The sequence below is a fragment of the Cladophialophora yegresii genome (genome assembly GCF_000585515.1).
Source record: "Cladophialophora yegresii CBS 114405 chromosome Unknown aczIN-supercont1.6, whole genome shotgun sequence".
NCBI lineage: Eukaryota > Fungi > Ascomycota > Eurotiomycetes > Chaetothyriales > Herpotrichiellaceae > Cladophialophora > Cladophialophora yegresii.
In genome coordinates this window covers 1295189-1310502 of record NW_006913050.1, presented here as the reverse complement: position 1 = coordinate 1310502, position 15314 = coordinate 1295189, and the positions used below count along the sequence as shown (strand labels likewise).

The window sequence follows — 15314 nt, the reverse complement described above, 5'->3', positions numbered from 1 at the left end:
GGGCTTTCTGGAGTATTCTGTTGATGTGTATGTAGACCCATGGTCATGTACGGAGTATCCTACGGTCGTTCCAAGAGTGATCGTTGGTCCGCAGTATGTAGGGATGTAGGGATGTAGGCACAGGCAAGCATCGACACGCGAAGCGTCGCATTGGAGGTTTTTCTGCTTTTCTGTCGTGCCGTCACACGCCCCAAAACGTCTCTCTGCATAACCGTAGTTCAAGCTGGTCGACACGACGGCCTTCGAAAAGCTTCTTCAACGAGGCTGTTGTTCTCACGTGTCCCGCAGTATGTAAGGTCACGTCCTGTCGCTAGGGCCGACAAACCATCAAGCCGCCCGCGGTGGCATGTCAGCCTGCTGGCGTGTTCTGCCAAGGCGTCGGCGGCTGGAATTCATTCTCGAGTCTCGACGCGCCGCCCCGCCGCCGGGCCTCAAACTGGAGTCGTCATCTTGCGCCTCGACCTTCACCTCGACTCCGGCGTCAGCTCCTATAGCCTCCGCTTGTGGCGAAGTGAGTCCGACCATCCTACCTCAACGCTGAAAAGATGCCGAAAGGTCCAAAGTCCGTCGGCCAGCTCTGCGCCGAGCTGGGCATGGACGCCTTCGCCGAAACGAGATTCCGCAAAGAGAGCCAGGCTTACCTCAAAGACCACGTCGCGGATGTCCCAAACGCCTCCGACGAAGTTATCGAACGACTCGCCGTCAAGTATCTCGACGACGGTGCCGGCAACAAGCACTTCTCCTGGGACGCCGCTTTGGTAAGCTACCTTGTTCTTGTTCTTGCTGACACGGAGCATTTTGAATGATATATTTGTCAAGGTGCAGGCTAACGGACATGTCAGAACTACCAATGGGAGGCTAGCGGACACCGCTTGACCATCGTTAATTATGTCGGCGACATTATGAAGCAACAACGCTGGTACATTATTGATCGTCTCCACAAGCGAGTCCATGGCGCTGTTCATTGCCCTGGCTGCCTGCTGCACAAACCCAACTTGAGCTCAAGTGTACATGGCGCGACGGACAACGGATTCGATGGCCAGGTTGACGACGCTACGGTGTTCTCAGAGGGTAAGCCTTGCCTGCTCCATACCTGCCTCACCAGCAACATCGCGGGAGGTGGCCCAGACTGACAAAGGATTGTCTGTCTGAGCAGGATCCGATGCCGGCAGTAATCACGAAGATACCAATATGGACAATGGCATTCATGGCGGCAATGACAGAAAGCGCACCCGTGCCAGTCTCGGCCACGAATCGGTCTCTGGAAACAAGCGTCGTAAGTCAGGGACGAGCGAGGGCAGTGGCGGCGCAGTTGAGGTCGGGAAGCATGAAACGCAACCGCTTTCGACAATAGACAGCCGCTTCCCACCTCCGCGAGCTTCGGGCTTTACACCAGTCAATCCGAGTGTCGCCGTTAGACCGCAAACTGCTTCCAAGCCGGAGGCGCCAGCCCCAGCTGAGACCTTGGGCCAAACATTCAGCCTCAAAGACTTCAGTCTCACCATGCGCTACCGCGGCAAGATGTGGCACTTCAACAGCATTGCGCACAAGGCTAAAGTCCTCGAACAAATCCTCTTGCAAGAAGAGAAAGACGTCGAAGCTTATCCCGTCCTGGCCTTCTCCAAGGGTGTGAAGACAGCCTCGTTAGGTGGTAGGGAAGACTCAGATAGAGACGAAAGTGCTTTGAGGGATTACTTTCGCTTCTATACTCACTTCATGAACGAGCGCTTCCCGAGCAGTGAAAAGATCTTGTTGGAGAACGGGGTCAAGCCGTCGGCGTAGTCAGTCCTATTGCTATGGCAATGTCGTCGGGCGAATGCGGCACCACCTGTTGCACTTGCTGTGGGATGGCGATCATCGATTAGCGTTGGAGTCTGGCGTCAGTCATAGGAGGGAATGCAAGATGTTCACCGCGGCAATGTGCGACTTTCTACTATTCGAGATGCCTCAGGTTCTCAGCCGGAAGGAATTGTGTCTGCCAGAAGCATCGGGCAATGGCATGTACAATACGGAGTACTGTACCTAGTGCTTGTGAAAGGAGGAAAAGAACCGGAACGAAACTGAGACGAACCAAAAGGGGTTAGCCCGAACTGTTCCGAGATTGAATCAGTGACCACAGTCTCTCTCTCTCTCTCTCTCTGCCTCTCTCCTCCTCGACGCTTGATCCTTTGATCGCTGTAACATAGACAGAGACTCTCAACTCACGAGCTCGCCGACTCCGCAGACTGACCCAGACCTTGGCTCAGTCCTGACGTTACACATAGCTATCTCTCCGACCTTTTTATGCAATCTGCGCCTCCTGAAGTTTCCCAAAACGCGACTTCAGTAGACCCAACCCAGCACACCCCTCCGCCTCCCACACAGCATGGCCTTTCGCACGATGGACAGCAGGCCTCTGGCGGCACGCTTCCCAGAAGTAGCCCTAGAGAGCCAACGCCATCCCTCGAGGATACATCCGACAGCATTTCTGTCAGCTCGGGCGGCACTCAACGTGGACGGTCATCGCACGCCGGACGGCTGAGCAGGCAACACAGTTCCTCCCAAGAAGGCTCTCCTGGCAGCCGTATCGACGAATACGAGCGAGCATTCACAAAGTACCGAAGACCATCGGATGAGATGATCTTCCAAATTGTCCCTTCAGCGAAAGACAAAACTTCCACCGTGTCAATTGAGGGCTTTCCAAATGGTGCGACAATGATTGCACAGAATGATCCAACTGACTGCTAACGTGCCATAGAGGTGCTCACTCACATCTTGTCTCATTTGCCTCCGGAAACTCTATCTTCGATGAGCCTGGTCTCCCAACGATTTCACAAATTGGTGACTACCCCGCCTGCGTGGCGTATAGCCTTTGCGAGATATTTTCCTGGTGCGGAAGCCTTGGAAATTGGACCAGGCAAGACTGCAAGAGACTCCGTGTCCGAAATCGAGAAGACGCAGCGACGATCTTTCACCCGCTTGTCCGCGCTCTCCTCATGGAGAAGCGAATACATCCTTCGGACCCGGTTGTTGCGATCACTCGGTCGTGGTCGGCCGGCAATTGAGGCCATCTCGCGCTCTGGTGCTGCTCGTCATGCTAGCAGTGCTGCTGCCGCCGCCGTTACAACCTACCCCTCTGGTCTTTACTACCCGGTCAGCCACTTGCACGCTACCTTTGGTGTAGGGTTGAACAAGAAACAACCCATGTTCATGCATGGCGCTGTTGAACAGGGAGGAGTGACAGTCAGCGATCCAGCAAACGGCAAACCCGGCACCTGGGGCACCACCGACTTTGATGCTTTTAGACACTTCGCGGACCAGTTTCCAGGTGAATTGCCTTACGGCTTGAGTCCCGGCAATGTGGTTGGCATGCCCAATGTCATGGATATCAGCCAGCCATATGGAAAGGTGTATGGAGAAGCCTTGCCTGGTGGCCGGCTCTTCTATACCTCGACCAGTGAGCAGCGCGGCCGCTTTGTTTCCATCTCATCAACCGCGGACCATGCACGTGGTATCCCTGAGGCGACCATGATAAACTCCTCCATCTGCTGTGTTTGGATCGCGAAGTCTGAATCGGTCCTGAAGGCTACAGATGGCCTCTTTGGATTTCTTGCGGGATTTTCAAACGGAGTGCTCGGTGCATATGCTCTTGGTGTTAGCCCTGTACTTGACCGGCGTTACGAAAAGGGTGAGCCTACGGCAAAATGGGTGCTTTGCCCCGGTGTGCCTATCGTTGCGATCTGCGTTGACGAGAAGATGTCCGTCCGACGACTGGCTAACCATCGCATATGGGCTGCCGTGTTGAACGCGCTCGGCGAGGTGTTCTATCTGACGGATGCTCCCACGAGACCTCACTTCGCCGGCAAGGCCTCGGCTGATGATCTTGAGAGGCTTGCATGGCAAACCGGAAGAAGTGTGCAATGGTCACTGGTTGAGGCTACGCGCCGGAAGGCCAAGCCGGATCCGTTTGGCACTGCCCAAGTCGACGGGAGCTATAGCCCCCGGAGCTCAAGCGACATGGCAGGTTTGAGCGTCGATCAAATCGTTGCTGAAACAAAGGAAGTGGAACAATTCTTACGCCACAAACCGAGACATTTCCAGAGCCTCTGTGATGGGTGGGACATGCAGCGGAGACTCATCGTCGACTTCGCTGGTGACGACCATCGCCATGCAGGAGAATCCATCTTTGTCATCGACTGTGGACTCTACGGTGACAAAGTGGCAGCAATTCGACGCTTTACCCGATCAAAGATGAAGATCCCAGCTGATTTCGACTTGGATAGCTGGCCTACCATTGAATCAACCATGAAACGCTCATCCATCTTCGGTGGAAGTCCTGTGCAGCGGTCTCCGTATGCCTCGCCTGCGCTGGGAAGCGTTCCTAGGTCGCGCACTTCCAGCCAAGACGACTCCGCGGACTCAAAGTTCCGTGAAACTTGGTTTACCTCTAACTTCTTGTTCGCAGAGCACCGAAATATACACATCTCGGCCCTGGCGTCCGACGACTCGGAGTTTGCCGTTTTGAATGTCAATGAAGATCCCCTGCTCGGCATGTCTGGCGGATCAAATACATCATCTCCACTGTCGTCTCCCATAGGCCCTGCTTCCACACTCAGCTCAACCTCTGAGATACCTGGCCGTCGCGCTCGGCTATTCGGTATTGGTACTACGTCAGGGGTGGTCATGCTTTGGGATATGCGTGCAGGCCTATCACTCAGCGCTGATGTTGTGAACACGATCCAGCCCGTCAGGATCATATACACCAAGTCTCCTCAGATCGCTTCTCTTGCGCTTACATCGTTGTACGTCGTACACGGTGGCAATGAAGGCCTTGTTCAAGCATGGGATCCACTGGCGTCAAGTAACGAACCAATCCGGACCTTGAATTCTCGATTTTCCGATCGAGCGAGAAGACGCATAGCCCAGGCTGAAGCGTCCATGCATGGGGTTGGGAACAACTTCTACGCGGCCGGTGCGATTGTCCTAGATCCTGATCCGACCGCTTTGCGTGGAATGGTCTCTTTAGGATCCTATGTCCGATACTGGTCGTACAGTTCCACTGCAGCTGATGCTTACAAGAGTCGAAAGAGAGGTCAACTCCACCGCCGATCCGAACGCGGTAGCAACTCGACGCCGGCTGGGCTAAAGGTTAGTGCCACCGGTCGTGGATTGATCAATGATTACATTAGCAATGAAAGACTAGAAATCGAGCGGGACAGGGTCGCGAGGGAAAAGGAAAGAGACCGTTTGACCGGGAGGTTTGGAACCAATCTACTGGGAGAAGGGGCGAGCGAGGAAGAGATGCTGGCATATGCCACCATGCTCAGCGAGGAAGCGTTTTCAAATGAAGAGAAGAAGAGAAAGGAGGACTATGGTAGCAGCTCGATCGCCTCACCTAGTCTGCCGCCAGGCCGTTCTCATCCTGACGCCGACCTTGAGGAAGCCATCCGACTGAGCTTGCTGGACAGCGAACAAGTATCGTCGTCTCCTACAGGGGATGAATTCAACATCCCTATCCGATACGCGAAGGGGTCCCATCATGGAACACCTTCAAAGAGTGCGAAAGCCGGAAGCAGCAAGGCGCACGCTTCAGCGCAAGAGGTGGATGATTTGGAATTTGCTCTGCAGCTGAGTCTCGCGGAGGAACAGAGCAGGCTTGTGATGGATACAGACTTTCCGGCGCTTTCACCGTCGTCGAGCAATGGGTCAGATGGCGGGAGGGGCAAGGGAAAGTCGAGGCGTCGCTGAGAGTTCTTTCTTCCAGTGCTTTATCTTTTGAGCTTCACGTTTTTACGGGCAGCCGGTTGAGTCGGGGTGCAGTTGATCCTTTTCTTCCACCGGGTTTGTTGACCCGAAAATTGATTCAATATGTCTTCGTGAGGAAGCCATCGTTGTAACAGGATAAGTCCGTAAACGTGATAGACTCGTCGTCGCCCGCGAGCACTGAGTTTCGGCTTAGACGCTGCCGCCGCGGCAGCTCGGTTGGCCACGGTGTTTCGCGGTCTCCACCACCGCGCACATTTCGGAGCTCCAGCTTTTCCCCGAGCTGCTACTGTACTGTGTACGAGTCAGAGCTCTCAAGGCATCGAGCCTCGGGAGACACTCCGCACTTCTCTGATCTTTACTTCAACCTTCGTCCTGCTGCAGTGCTGCTCACCATGCACGGTGTCTGTACCAGGCGAGCCCAGCAGCGATGATAGTGCCTTCGATGTCGTCTGCCCTGCGGCAGACTGCTTCTTCACAATCTTTTAGAGTGTCAATCCGGCACTTTTCCCAGACAGCTACAAGAGATGCGTCGTGGGGATTTATTGGGCTGGGAGCCATGGGTAAGTGTTTTACCAAACTCTCAGCAAAGACCTACTGACGATTCTCGAGGATATCCCATGGCGAAAAACCTCCGAGCCAAAATCCCTGAGGGCGACGTGCTGACGATCTTCGACCTTAACAAAGCGTCGCTCGAGCAGTTCACCCAAGAAGCCACACCTTCAGGGGTGGTTGTTGCTAAGAGTCCAAGAGAAGTGGCTGAGAAATCTGTGAGTATATATTGCCTGGATGCAGTGTTTGCTCTCAATCTCTGCGTCGATCGCCTTTCCATGATGAGCCAATTGTTCTATCTATGAATCTAAGTTGGGGACTCTTTAGTCAGAAGTCCTTGCCATGATTTCTCTTTTTTTTACAGCCAATCCTCTGAAGTTACCAATTCAAATGATCCTCGATTGCCAATGTTTTTCTGCGCGCTGGGACTGACTGGCGCACGACAGGATAATATCATCTCAGCTCTCCCTGAGCCACGTCACGTCAAGGGAGTTTTCGAGGAGATCCTGGCTTCTCCGCTGCCCAAGCCTCCTTCAGAGTCGTCCAGGCTCTTCATCGACTGCTCAACCATCGACCCCACAACATCGCGAGAAGTCGCAAAACTGGTCAAAGAGAAAGCAGGTGCTGGCTTCGTTGACGCGCCAATGTCCGGTGGGGTGGTCGGCGCTCGTGCCGGAACCTTGACATTCATGGTGGGCGCCGAAAAGGAAGATATGCCTAAGATCCAAGAGATCCTGCTGTTGATGGGCAAGAAAGTCTGGCACATGGGTCCCCAGGGCACAGGACTGAGCGGCAAGCTGGCCAACAACTACGCATTAGCGATCAACAACATTGCTTGCGCAGAGGCCATGAACTTGGGCATGAGATGGGGAATCGAGGGGAAAGCTCTGGCAGATCTTCTCAACTCGGCGACGGGCAAAAGCTGGCCCAGCGAGATCAATAACCCTGTCCCTGGCGTTCTCGAAAGCAGTCCAGCAAGCAGAAGATACGAGGGAGGCTTCGGAGTAAGTTTGATGAACAAAGATCTGAGGCTTGCCATGACGGCCGCACAAGAGGCGGGCGCAAAGCTCGTTCTTGCGGACAAGGCCAAGGAAGTGTACGACTCGACCGAGAAGGAGCACAAGGGCAAAGATTTTTCGGTCGTGTACCGGTGGTTGGGCGGCAAGGTGTAGGAACTAGGTAGGTATCTACAACTTTGCTTATCGGTACTCTCCTTTCCCCATGTGCCCATCTGGTATGGTTCCTCAAGGGCTCGCTGTTGTCGCCGATATTGCTGCATAGCAGGCCTTGGTCTACGTTGTCACCATCTAACACAGCCCAACACCGGAGCTGGCCATACATCACAGCTTGGGCAGACTGGAACCAGGGCTCTACTCCTTCACAACAACCCCCACAGCTTGTGAAAATCTATCAAAACAGACCGATTCTTGCCACTTGGTAACCTCGAGGCTGCACACCTGAATCAAGATGGGACCCAAGCCGTCACCACAGCACACACGCACCTGCTGTCTTCCCCTACTTTTGACTCATGCTCCTTCCTTTTCTCACCCCAATCACGGCCCTCGTCGTTACTGCTTGTCGTCGGCCGCCCCTGATGATGTCGCTCGATTCACCCCTCGCCCACCATGGTGGAGCCCCGCGCGTGCAACCAGTCACATCTGCACCGCGAAGCTCCGATTTTGGTCAAGAACATGTCGCCGTTACAAGTCCGGATGGGTCCGCAAACAGGTAACGACGATGTCCTACCCCTTCCGCAAGCTTCCTGAGCACGTGTGACATCGTCGACGATGTCATCCACTTCTGTGTGACTGCGTGTGACTCCGCCAGCGATGTCATACACGTGCTTGTAACTCTCTATGACTCCGCCAACGATGTCATACGGAATCATGCGGCCAAGTGCTGAAGCCCCCAGAGCAGTCTCAGAAAGTATAAGTATCTCCCTCTCCCCCCTCTGTCTGGCCTATTTTTCTCTCGCCTCATCAGCTCGATCATCCAGATCTCATTCTCATTGCCTTCTGATATATATAAGTCAGACACCACAGGCTTCAAGCGACGTCTTAGCTTCCTTTTGACATGTCTTCTTTTTAACCTTATTCTCTGGACATCTCTTCTTGACACCCTTCTGACATTGTTCTCCTTTGAAAATCTCCTTTCGACATCCTTCGTTCAGACATGTCCATCTCTGATTCTCTCATGCACCTTCTCAAGGACACCTCGGTCTTCTTGTCATGGCATATGGAGCTTGGCTTCTCTTGAACATGTCCTCAGTCGACAGCTCTATCCGCAATGCACATCGTCTGACGCGGCGTTTGAAGCACGGCCTCTCTTCAGCATCTTCTCACTCGACTTGTCTTCTCTTCGGACACTTTTGCAGTTCGACGCGGCACCCGAAAGACGGCTTCTGCTGAGCTTGGACAAGTTCTTCTTTGCACACCTTCTGGACACCTTATTGATACCTCCTTCCGGAAACATTCTCTTGGGCATGTCCTCTTGGACATGTCCTCCTGGATATGTTCTCTCGGACACTCTCCAGACACGTTCTCGCGGATATGTTCCTTTGAACACCTTTTGAACATGTTCTCGTGGACATGTTCTCTTGAACACCTTCTGGACGAGTTCTGGTGCACACCCTTTGGACACGTTCTCCTGAAAACCTTCTTTACACGTTCTCTTGAACATCTTGTCTTGCGAATGTTCTGGTGGTCAGGTTTCGTGGATATGTTTCCTTAGACATGGTCTCTGGCATGCTCTGGACACGTTCTCCTGAACACCTTCTGGTCAGGTTCCACTGGACATGTTCTGGTGGACAAACTTCGAAGCATTGACACACACAACGTGGGCAAATTCGCACACTGCGCGAGTAGAGGTAAGTCACCGGATATGTCCACGTTGATCACTACCCAGAACACACAAATGCTAACACTATTCCTGCAGATATCGGTCATCGCCACCTGTCCCTCCTCTCTACGAACGAGAAAGACCATTGAATATGACTGTCGGTCATGCTCCTCCCTGCGCTTTCCCCTCTCTATGAACGAACAAACCTTCAAACATGGTTATCGGTCGTCCTGAGCCTGTTTATCAGCAATTCACGCGTGCACCGACAAAACATTGGTCAGTAAAATGACGACAAGATAGCATCGTGAACGACTTCGCACCTTCCTTCAGAGAAGAGGTATGCTTGCAAGGTCTCCCACCAGGATATACCGAGCCGTGACTGACCCTGTTTGCTGTGTACAGACACTTCGCCACGGCGTGTACCCGTATGCAAGCATCGGACTGAAGCCACATGTATGGCTATGGTGGCATCTTTTCCACCCGGCGCTTATGGTTGGTCCCTGTCACTCGCCATGACCAAAGGCGTGTTTGTCAAATGGAGACGAGGAAGAGGAAGTTCATGTAGGCGTGAGGAGACACTGTCCATCAGTATGGAATGGTTATGACCCTCAAGGCCAACCACCTTTATGAACCGCTGTTGTCGTCGGCGGTCTTGGACACAATGGACTGCCACAGTGAGGCAAGTCTTGACACGTCGGCCTGTTCATCATTCATGGTGAACACCCATAGTCCATGATCGACGACATCTCAAGCCAGGGATGTGTCGTTGATGGCTGCTAGCCACAATCAGCCATTGAAACGGGGTGGCATGCCTGGCTTGATTACTGCTTGCGGCTTGCGGCGCCTACAGTCAAAGATGGACAACATGTCCAGACAGCAGATCAGTGGTGCGTGGCACGTCTGGACCTTGTCCCGCCATGGACAAGACCCTCGCCCTTCGGCCCTGTGCATGGGGAAATGGCCATGCGCATCTACCAGACAGATGGTGTCTTCTGAAGTCATCGATATCCTTGTCAACATCACATGAAGATCGACAGTGACTACTACCTACTCGACGGTGGTACGATCATCTTTATTGGGTGTCGTCATATCATCGACATCTATATCAGCTCCTATATCGACATCTACATCTACAAGTGCTTGATCATGGTCATGGCGTGACTACAGGTCATCAACAGGGATATCGACAAGAACCAGATCATAGCCATGGCACGTTCATGCGTCATCGATAGCTGCATCGACATCCAATGACATTCGTCAACAAGGACTTGATCATGGCTACGGCGTTGCTACAAGTCATCGACATAGGTATCAACCGAGTCAGTGACAACGTTGGGTTCAGAATCCTAAACAACCTGCACGGTTGTGTCTCGGACTGGTACTGTCGCAAACCCATAGTCGAATCGAGATGTCCCCAGCGGCAGCGCCGGCAATTCAGGCATACCTTCCTGGTGGATCATCCCGGTGCAACGTACATGTCGTGTTTAGTCAAGCATGCTCCTCGGTGAGTGCTGATGACTGCAGGGCATGTCCATCGTCGAAGACTTCCATCATCGAGGAGTTGCATACGGAGCTATCCGTCCCTGGAATGGGGAAAAGGTCGTGTTACACTTGTAACCATGATAAAACGTAACACCCCACCGATATCTACACGGCCGCCGAGTGGGTCAGCTGTTCATTCGGTTCGATATGGCCTGTTGGAAATGAATGTTCATTCATTCACAGACTACCGCACACGGCGAGCTGGTGACAGTGGTCACTACCGTTGTACGCCTTGCTGGCACTGGTTTGAAAATTTTTGTTCAAGGGTGGTGGATTGGGCATCCGCTCCAAAATGTGTTACGGTGTGCTTTGTGGATTTAGTTCAGGGAAGAAGTTTCGCAACTCTGACTTTCACGAGAGCATACGTCCGAATCAAGGAGACTGACGTCGTGGTTGGCTCGCATTTGCGGTTCGACACGAGAAAAGGGTTCTGTCTATTGTCCGAGTCAACGTTCCTCAAGCAGTGGATTCGATTCCAGTACGAAAACAATATGCTCAGATCTCGAGAAATCGGAATTTTGACAAGAGGAAAGGCTTGTGTCTGAGTCAATGGTCATGAGCCACCACTCCACGAGCGGGTATTTCGATCCCCGGCATCGAAACAACATGGCTGAGGGCTTTTGAGAATTCGATATTTCGCCAGGAAGAAAAGCCGTTCGTCTGTGTCAACGCTCACGAGCTACTATCTCGATTCGAAAACTGAGACAACATGGCGGTCGGCTCCTCAGCACGTCAAAATCCGCTATGACAGTTCAAGAATTGAGACAACATGGTTGGCTCTTGATTCAAGATCCGATACGACAGAAACATATCGTGTCGGAGTCAATACTTACGAGCGGTGGATCTCGACTCACGAACAGCAACAACATGGTTGCGGGCTTTGAGCCAGTCAATATTCGCCAAGACAGAAACACGTCGTGTCTTGAATCGATCCTCACGAGCGGTGCGTTTCGGTTTCCAGAACCCCATCAACATGTTTAGCTTTTAAGAAGTCGAGACATCACGTGGAAATTACCTTGTGTCTGAGCCAATGCTCATGAGTGGCGGTGTCTTAGTTCAAGAACCGGGGCAACATGTTTGGCTTTTGGATAGGTCAAGATTCAACAAGGCAGAATACGTTGCGTCTTGAGTGATTGCTCGAGGTTAGTTCAAGAACTAAGATACCACAATATGGTTATCAGCTCTTGAGTAAGGTCAAAATCCGATACGACAGCAACACGTCGTGTCTTGAGTCAACGCTCAAGCGCGGGTATTTTGGTTCCGGAACTCCATGAACATGGCTGGCTCTCTGGAGAAGTCAAGAAACATGTGCAAGAGAAGCAACATGTGGTATCTTGACTCAATGCTGAGGACGACATGATGGCGGAGAAACACGGTATTCAAATGCCGCTGACGAGGAAGAGGAGGACATCTCATCATAAAGCTGTGGTTCCGTCACGCACAGGTGTTTTGGTTCAACAACAGCAACGACATGGTTGCTGACTCTTGCGAAGTCAAGATCCCGACGAGAAGGAATCCATACTATGGTGTCTGGTCTAAATGCCGAGGACGACATGGCGGTGGAGAAACACGGTATCTAAATGCCGTTTGACGAGGAAGAGGAGGAGATCTCATCATGTGATTCAACCCCGTCACGCACGAGTGTGTTGGTTCAAGAACCGAGACAACGACAGGCAGCGCTGGTTCTTGGGAAGTCAAGATCTCGAAGAGAAGAAGTCCATGGTGTTTCGAGTAAATGCTCACGCCGAGATTCGTGGTGGAAACACATGGTATACAAATGCCGCTCACGAGGAAGAGGAGGGATTTCATCATGCAGTGTGCTTGCCTTACGCACGAGCTGGTGTTTTACTTCAAGACCTGGATCGATATGGCTGGTTCTTGAGAACTTCTGTCAATCAAGGTCTCGACTCTCGACGAGAAGAAGTCCATGGTATGGTGTCTGGTCTAAATGCCGATGACGACATGGTGGTGGTGGAAACATGGCCTCCAAATCGCATCGACGAGGAAGAGGAGGAATCTCATACGTATTGGTGGGGGGGGGGGGGGGTTAGTCTGTAAGAGGTGGAAGACCAGGCCAATGAGCAAAGTGAACACGGGTACTCCGTATGGCAGAAGCTACTGTACAACCGACAGCAGCTAATGCGCGGGGCCTAAGATGTGCTTTGTGTTCGCAGAGCACGCTGGTCTGTTCCCGGTTAGGGCGGTTCAATCATACAAATCTTCCAAAACGCAACCGCTGGCTTCTGTTCTTCCCGACGTGTCCTTCCTCTGCTCTACGAATTGACTGCAGCCTCGTGTGGTTGTTGAGCCCCCCGAAGGTACCCGTGTCGACTGCCTAAGGTATTTCGACCTCTGATCACACGTTCATTGTGCTCTGGCTGAGAGTTGGCTGTTCGTTTCGCCACGCAGACTTCGATTTTCTGGCGGGTCAAGACTGAGTGTTTGATTCCGTAGGTATATGTCGTGGTCCAGCTCCTGGTTGCTGCTCATGCATGCTCCAGGCCGAGTTGCTTGCGTGTCATGCACATTTCGCTCTTTGTCCTTCAAGCCATTGAGCATCCCTTGCCACTCTTTGCCGGCTTCACGCTGGCAGCCCCGCTCATTTTGGCTCTCCCGACCTTTGCCGAGTATCGTGATCGGGAGTCATTTTGTGGACGCGTGTCGAATGTTCCGAGCCACACCGCGCTCGTGTGTAACCATACATTCGAACGTGGCACGACGATAGGCTTGAGGCGGCCGGTAGCGGAAGCTGTTCGCCGACCGCTGGCCGGATGTTTTCCTGCGTTGGTACTGTAGCCATCGGGAGGAAACCGCAAGGCACTTTTTGACATCTAAACCGGGTCCCAGTGGCGGGTCGATGTTTCACAGAATGACATTTCGGATCGCCATGGTTGCCACGCGGGAATCGCGCTCTTCGGACTCTCCCCTCTCTTTCCTCCTCACGGCTTCATCATAAGCGTCCTTGGCGAATTGCTGGATGTCATCCCCCAGAAAGAACAGTTTCAGGTCGGTCTCGAGTTTCTTCCATTGTCGCGCTTCTCCGTACTTGTCGAAGAACTGCCGCAGCACGGCGGTCCAGCCCGGAGGACGGACCTGGCCGTGTTGCAGGACGGTGCCTATCATCATGTTGCTCCAGAGGAAGCACTTCCGGTCGGGGGATTTGTGGCTGGGTGTTTGGTTGAGGGCGATGTCGGCAAGGGCTTTGAGCGCCGTCTCGTAGAACCCGGTCAGATGGTCCTGGAAGTATATGATTCTTAGCAGGTAGCAATAAGCTACCAGGCCGTGGGAAAGAAATCTTTCCGTCGGAGTGGTCTGCAGCGTGGCCAGTCGGTGTAGGTCTTCGAGGGTTGTCTGGATCTTCCGTCTGGAAAGCGTGTCAAAGCACCCAGGGGTACGTGGAGAATCCGCCATTTTTGCCCTGATCTCGGAGAAGTCGGAGAGGAGCCGGATCATTTGTAGGGAAAGCACGCCTGTCAAACCAATGTCACAGAACCCTTGTGGAAGTTTGGCCAGCATCTCGCAGACTTCGGGCTTGAACGGGTGAGCCATGTAGATTGGAAACTCGGCGTTCTGGAGGATTTGGCCGTCATATCGAGCTGGCTTGGCGGAAGAACTGGAGTCCGCCGCGAACAGGAACGACCACAGCGCCTCGTAGGCATCGACGTTCGTTTTGAGTAATCTCTCCCAGGGCGAGGTGGTTTTGAACCCTCCCCGGATCTTCACCATCTGTCTCATGCCGGAGACATGAGCGCATGCGGCGCCGTGGTCGCCGAGGATATAGTCGACCGTGCCCAAGGTCGCCACAACCAGTATAGTCGTATCGTCCGAGCACAGCTGGGGGTCCTCCAGCCGAGCGCGCAGTTTGGTCATGACATTCCCTTTGTGCCACACGAAATGCCTGTCTCCCCGGGCAGATTGGCCCGACGTCGCCAGGTAGGTTGCCCGACATAGAGCCACGAGTCCCTCAAAGTAGATGGCGGACTTTAGAGCATGGGGCCAGAGAAGGCTCAGATACGGGTTGGTGTGCCCTTCGAATGCGAAAGCCGTGCCGTGCTGAGGAGCCCACACTTGGACAACTAGATAATCAGACAGGATGACGGCAGACCTTGCTTGGTTCGACACTCACAGAACTGGGCCATTTGGCTCACGCAGCCGGCCGTTGGTATTGGAAACGTTTGAAAAGGATCCAGAAGAAGTCCATTCGTGGGAGACTTCTTGATCTGCAGTTGACCCTCGACAGCCTTTGCCAGCATTTCTTCCTTCGCTTTCCTGGCCTCAGGAGCCAAGTGCTTGAGGTTGACGATGCCGCGACGGGGCGACCGATTTGCGCGACGACGCTTGATGGCATGTTGTTGCGCCCATGACTGCGGGGTTGTGATTGAAACGGTCAGGACGGGATCCTGCATCGTGAGCACACGGGTATGCCTCAGTTCCACAGTGTTTGCGTCGACAAAGCAGTCATAGTGAGGATGCTTGCTCGGCCGAAAGAGTCGTGTCGTCTCTGCTCGAGTCAAGTATGGAGTATGGTTACACCCATCCGAAATGAAGTCGAAGAAGCTTTAATGAGGCTCGCCAATAGGTAGGATCATCGAAGCGTTACAGAACCTGTCCGGTCCTTTCGCTGCTTACATGGACATTGG

General features: G+C 53.1%; 4 protein-coding genes across 4 annotated transcripts; 3 read left to right on the top strand and 1 right to left on the bottom strand.

The window, feature by feature from the left end:
* Positions 1–545: 545 nt before the first annotated feature.
* A1O7_08481 (uncharacterized protein) lies at positions 546–1782 on the top strand (the record flags this gene model as incomplete). Its single annotated transcript, XM_007762473.1, has 3 exons — positions 546–758; positions 843–1071; positions 1157–1782. 3 exons carry the CDS (start codon positions 546–548, stop codon positions 1780–1782), a joined length of 1068 nt encoding a protein of 355 aa, XP_007760663.1.
* A 1005-nt stretch (positions 1783–2787) lies between these two features.
* Positions 2788–5727, top strand: A1O7_08480 (uncharacterized protein; the record flags this gene model as incomplete). The annotated part of the gene is made up of 1 exon (XM_007762472.1): positions 2788–5727. One exon carries the CDS (start codon positions 2788–2790, stop codon positions 5725–5727), a length of 2940 nt encoding a protein of 979 aa, XP_007760662.1.
* Positions 5728–6187: 460 nt separating this feature from the next.
* A1O7_08479 (3-hydroxyisobutyrate dehydrogenase) lies at positions 6188–7466 on the top strand (the record flags this gene model as incomplete). Its single annotated transcript, XM_007762471.1, has 3 exons — positions 6188–6305; positions 6355–6512; positions 6741–7466. 3 exons carry the CDS (start codon positions 6188–6190, stop codon positions 7464–7466), a joined length of 1002 nt encoding a protein of 333 aa, XP_007760661.1.
* Positions 7467–13536: 6070 nt separating this feature from the next.
* On the bottom strand, positions 13537–15080 carry A1O7_08478 (uncharacterized protein; the record flags this gene model as incomplete). The annotated part of the gene is made up of 2 exons (XM_007762470.1): positions 13537–14750; positions 14801–15080. 2 exons carry the CDS (start codon positions 15078–15080, stop codon positions 13537–13539), a joined length of 1494 nt encoding a protein of 497 aa, XP_007760660.1.
* Between the last annotated feature and the right edge of the window lie 234 nt (positions 15081–15314).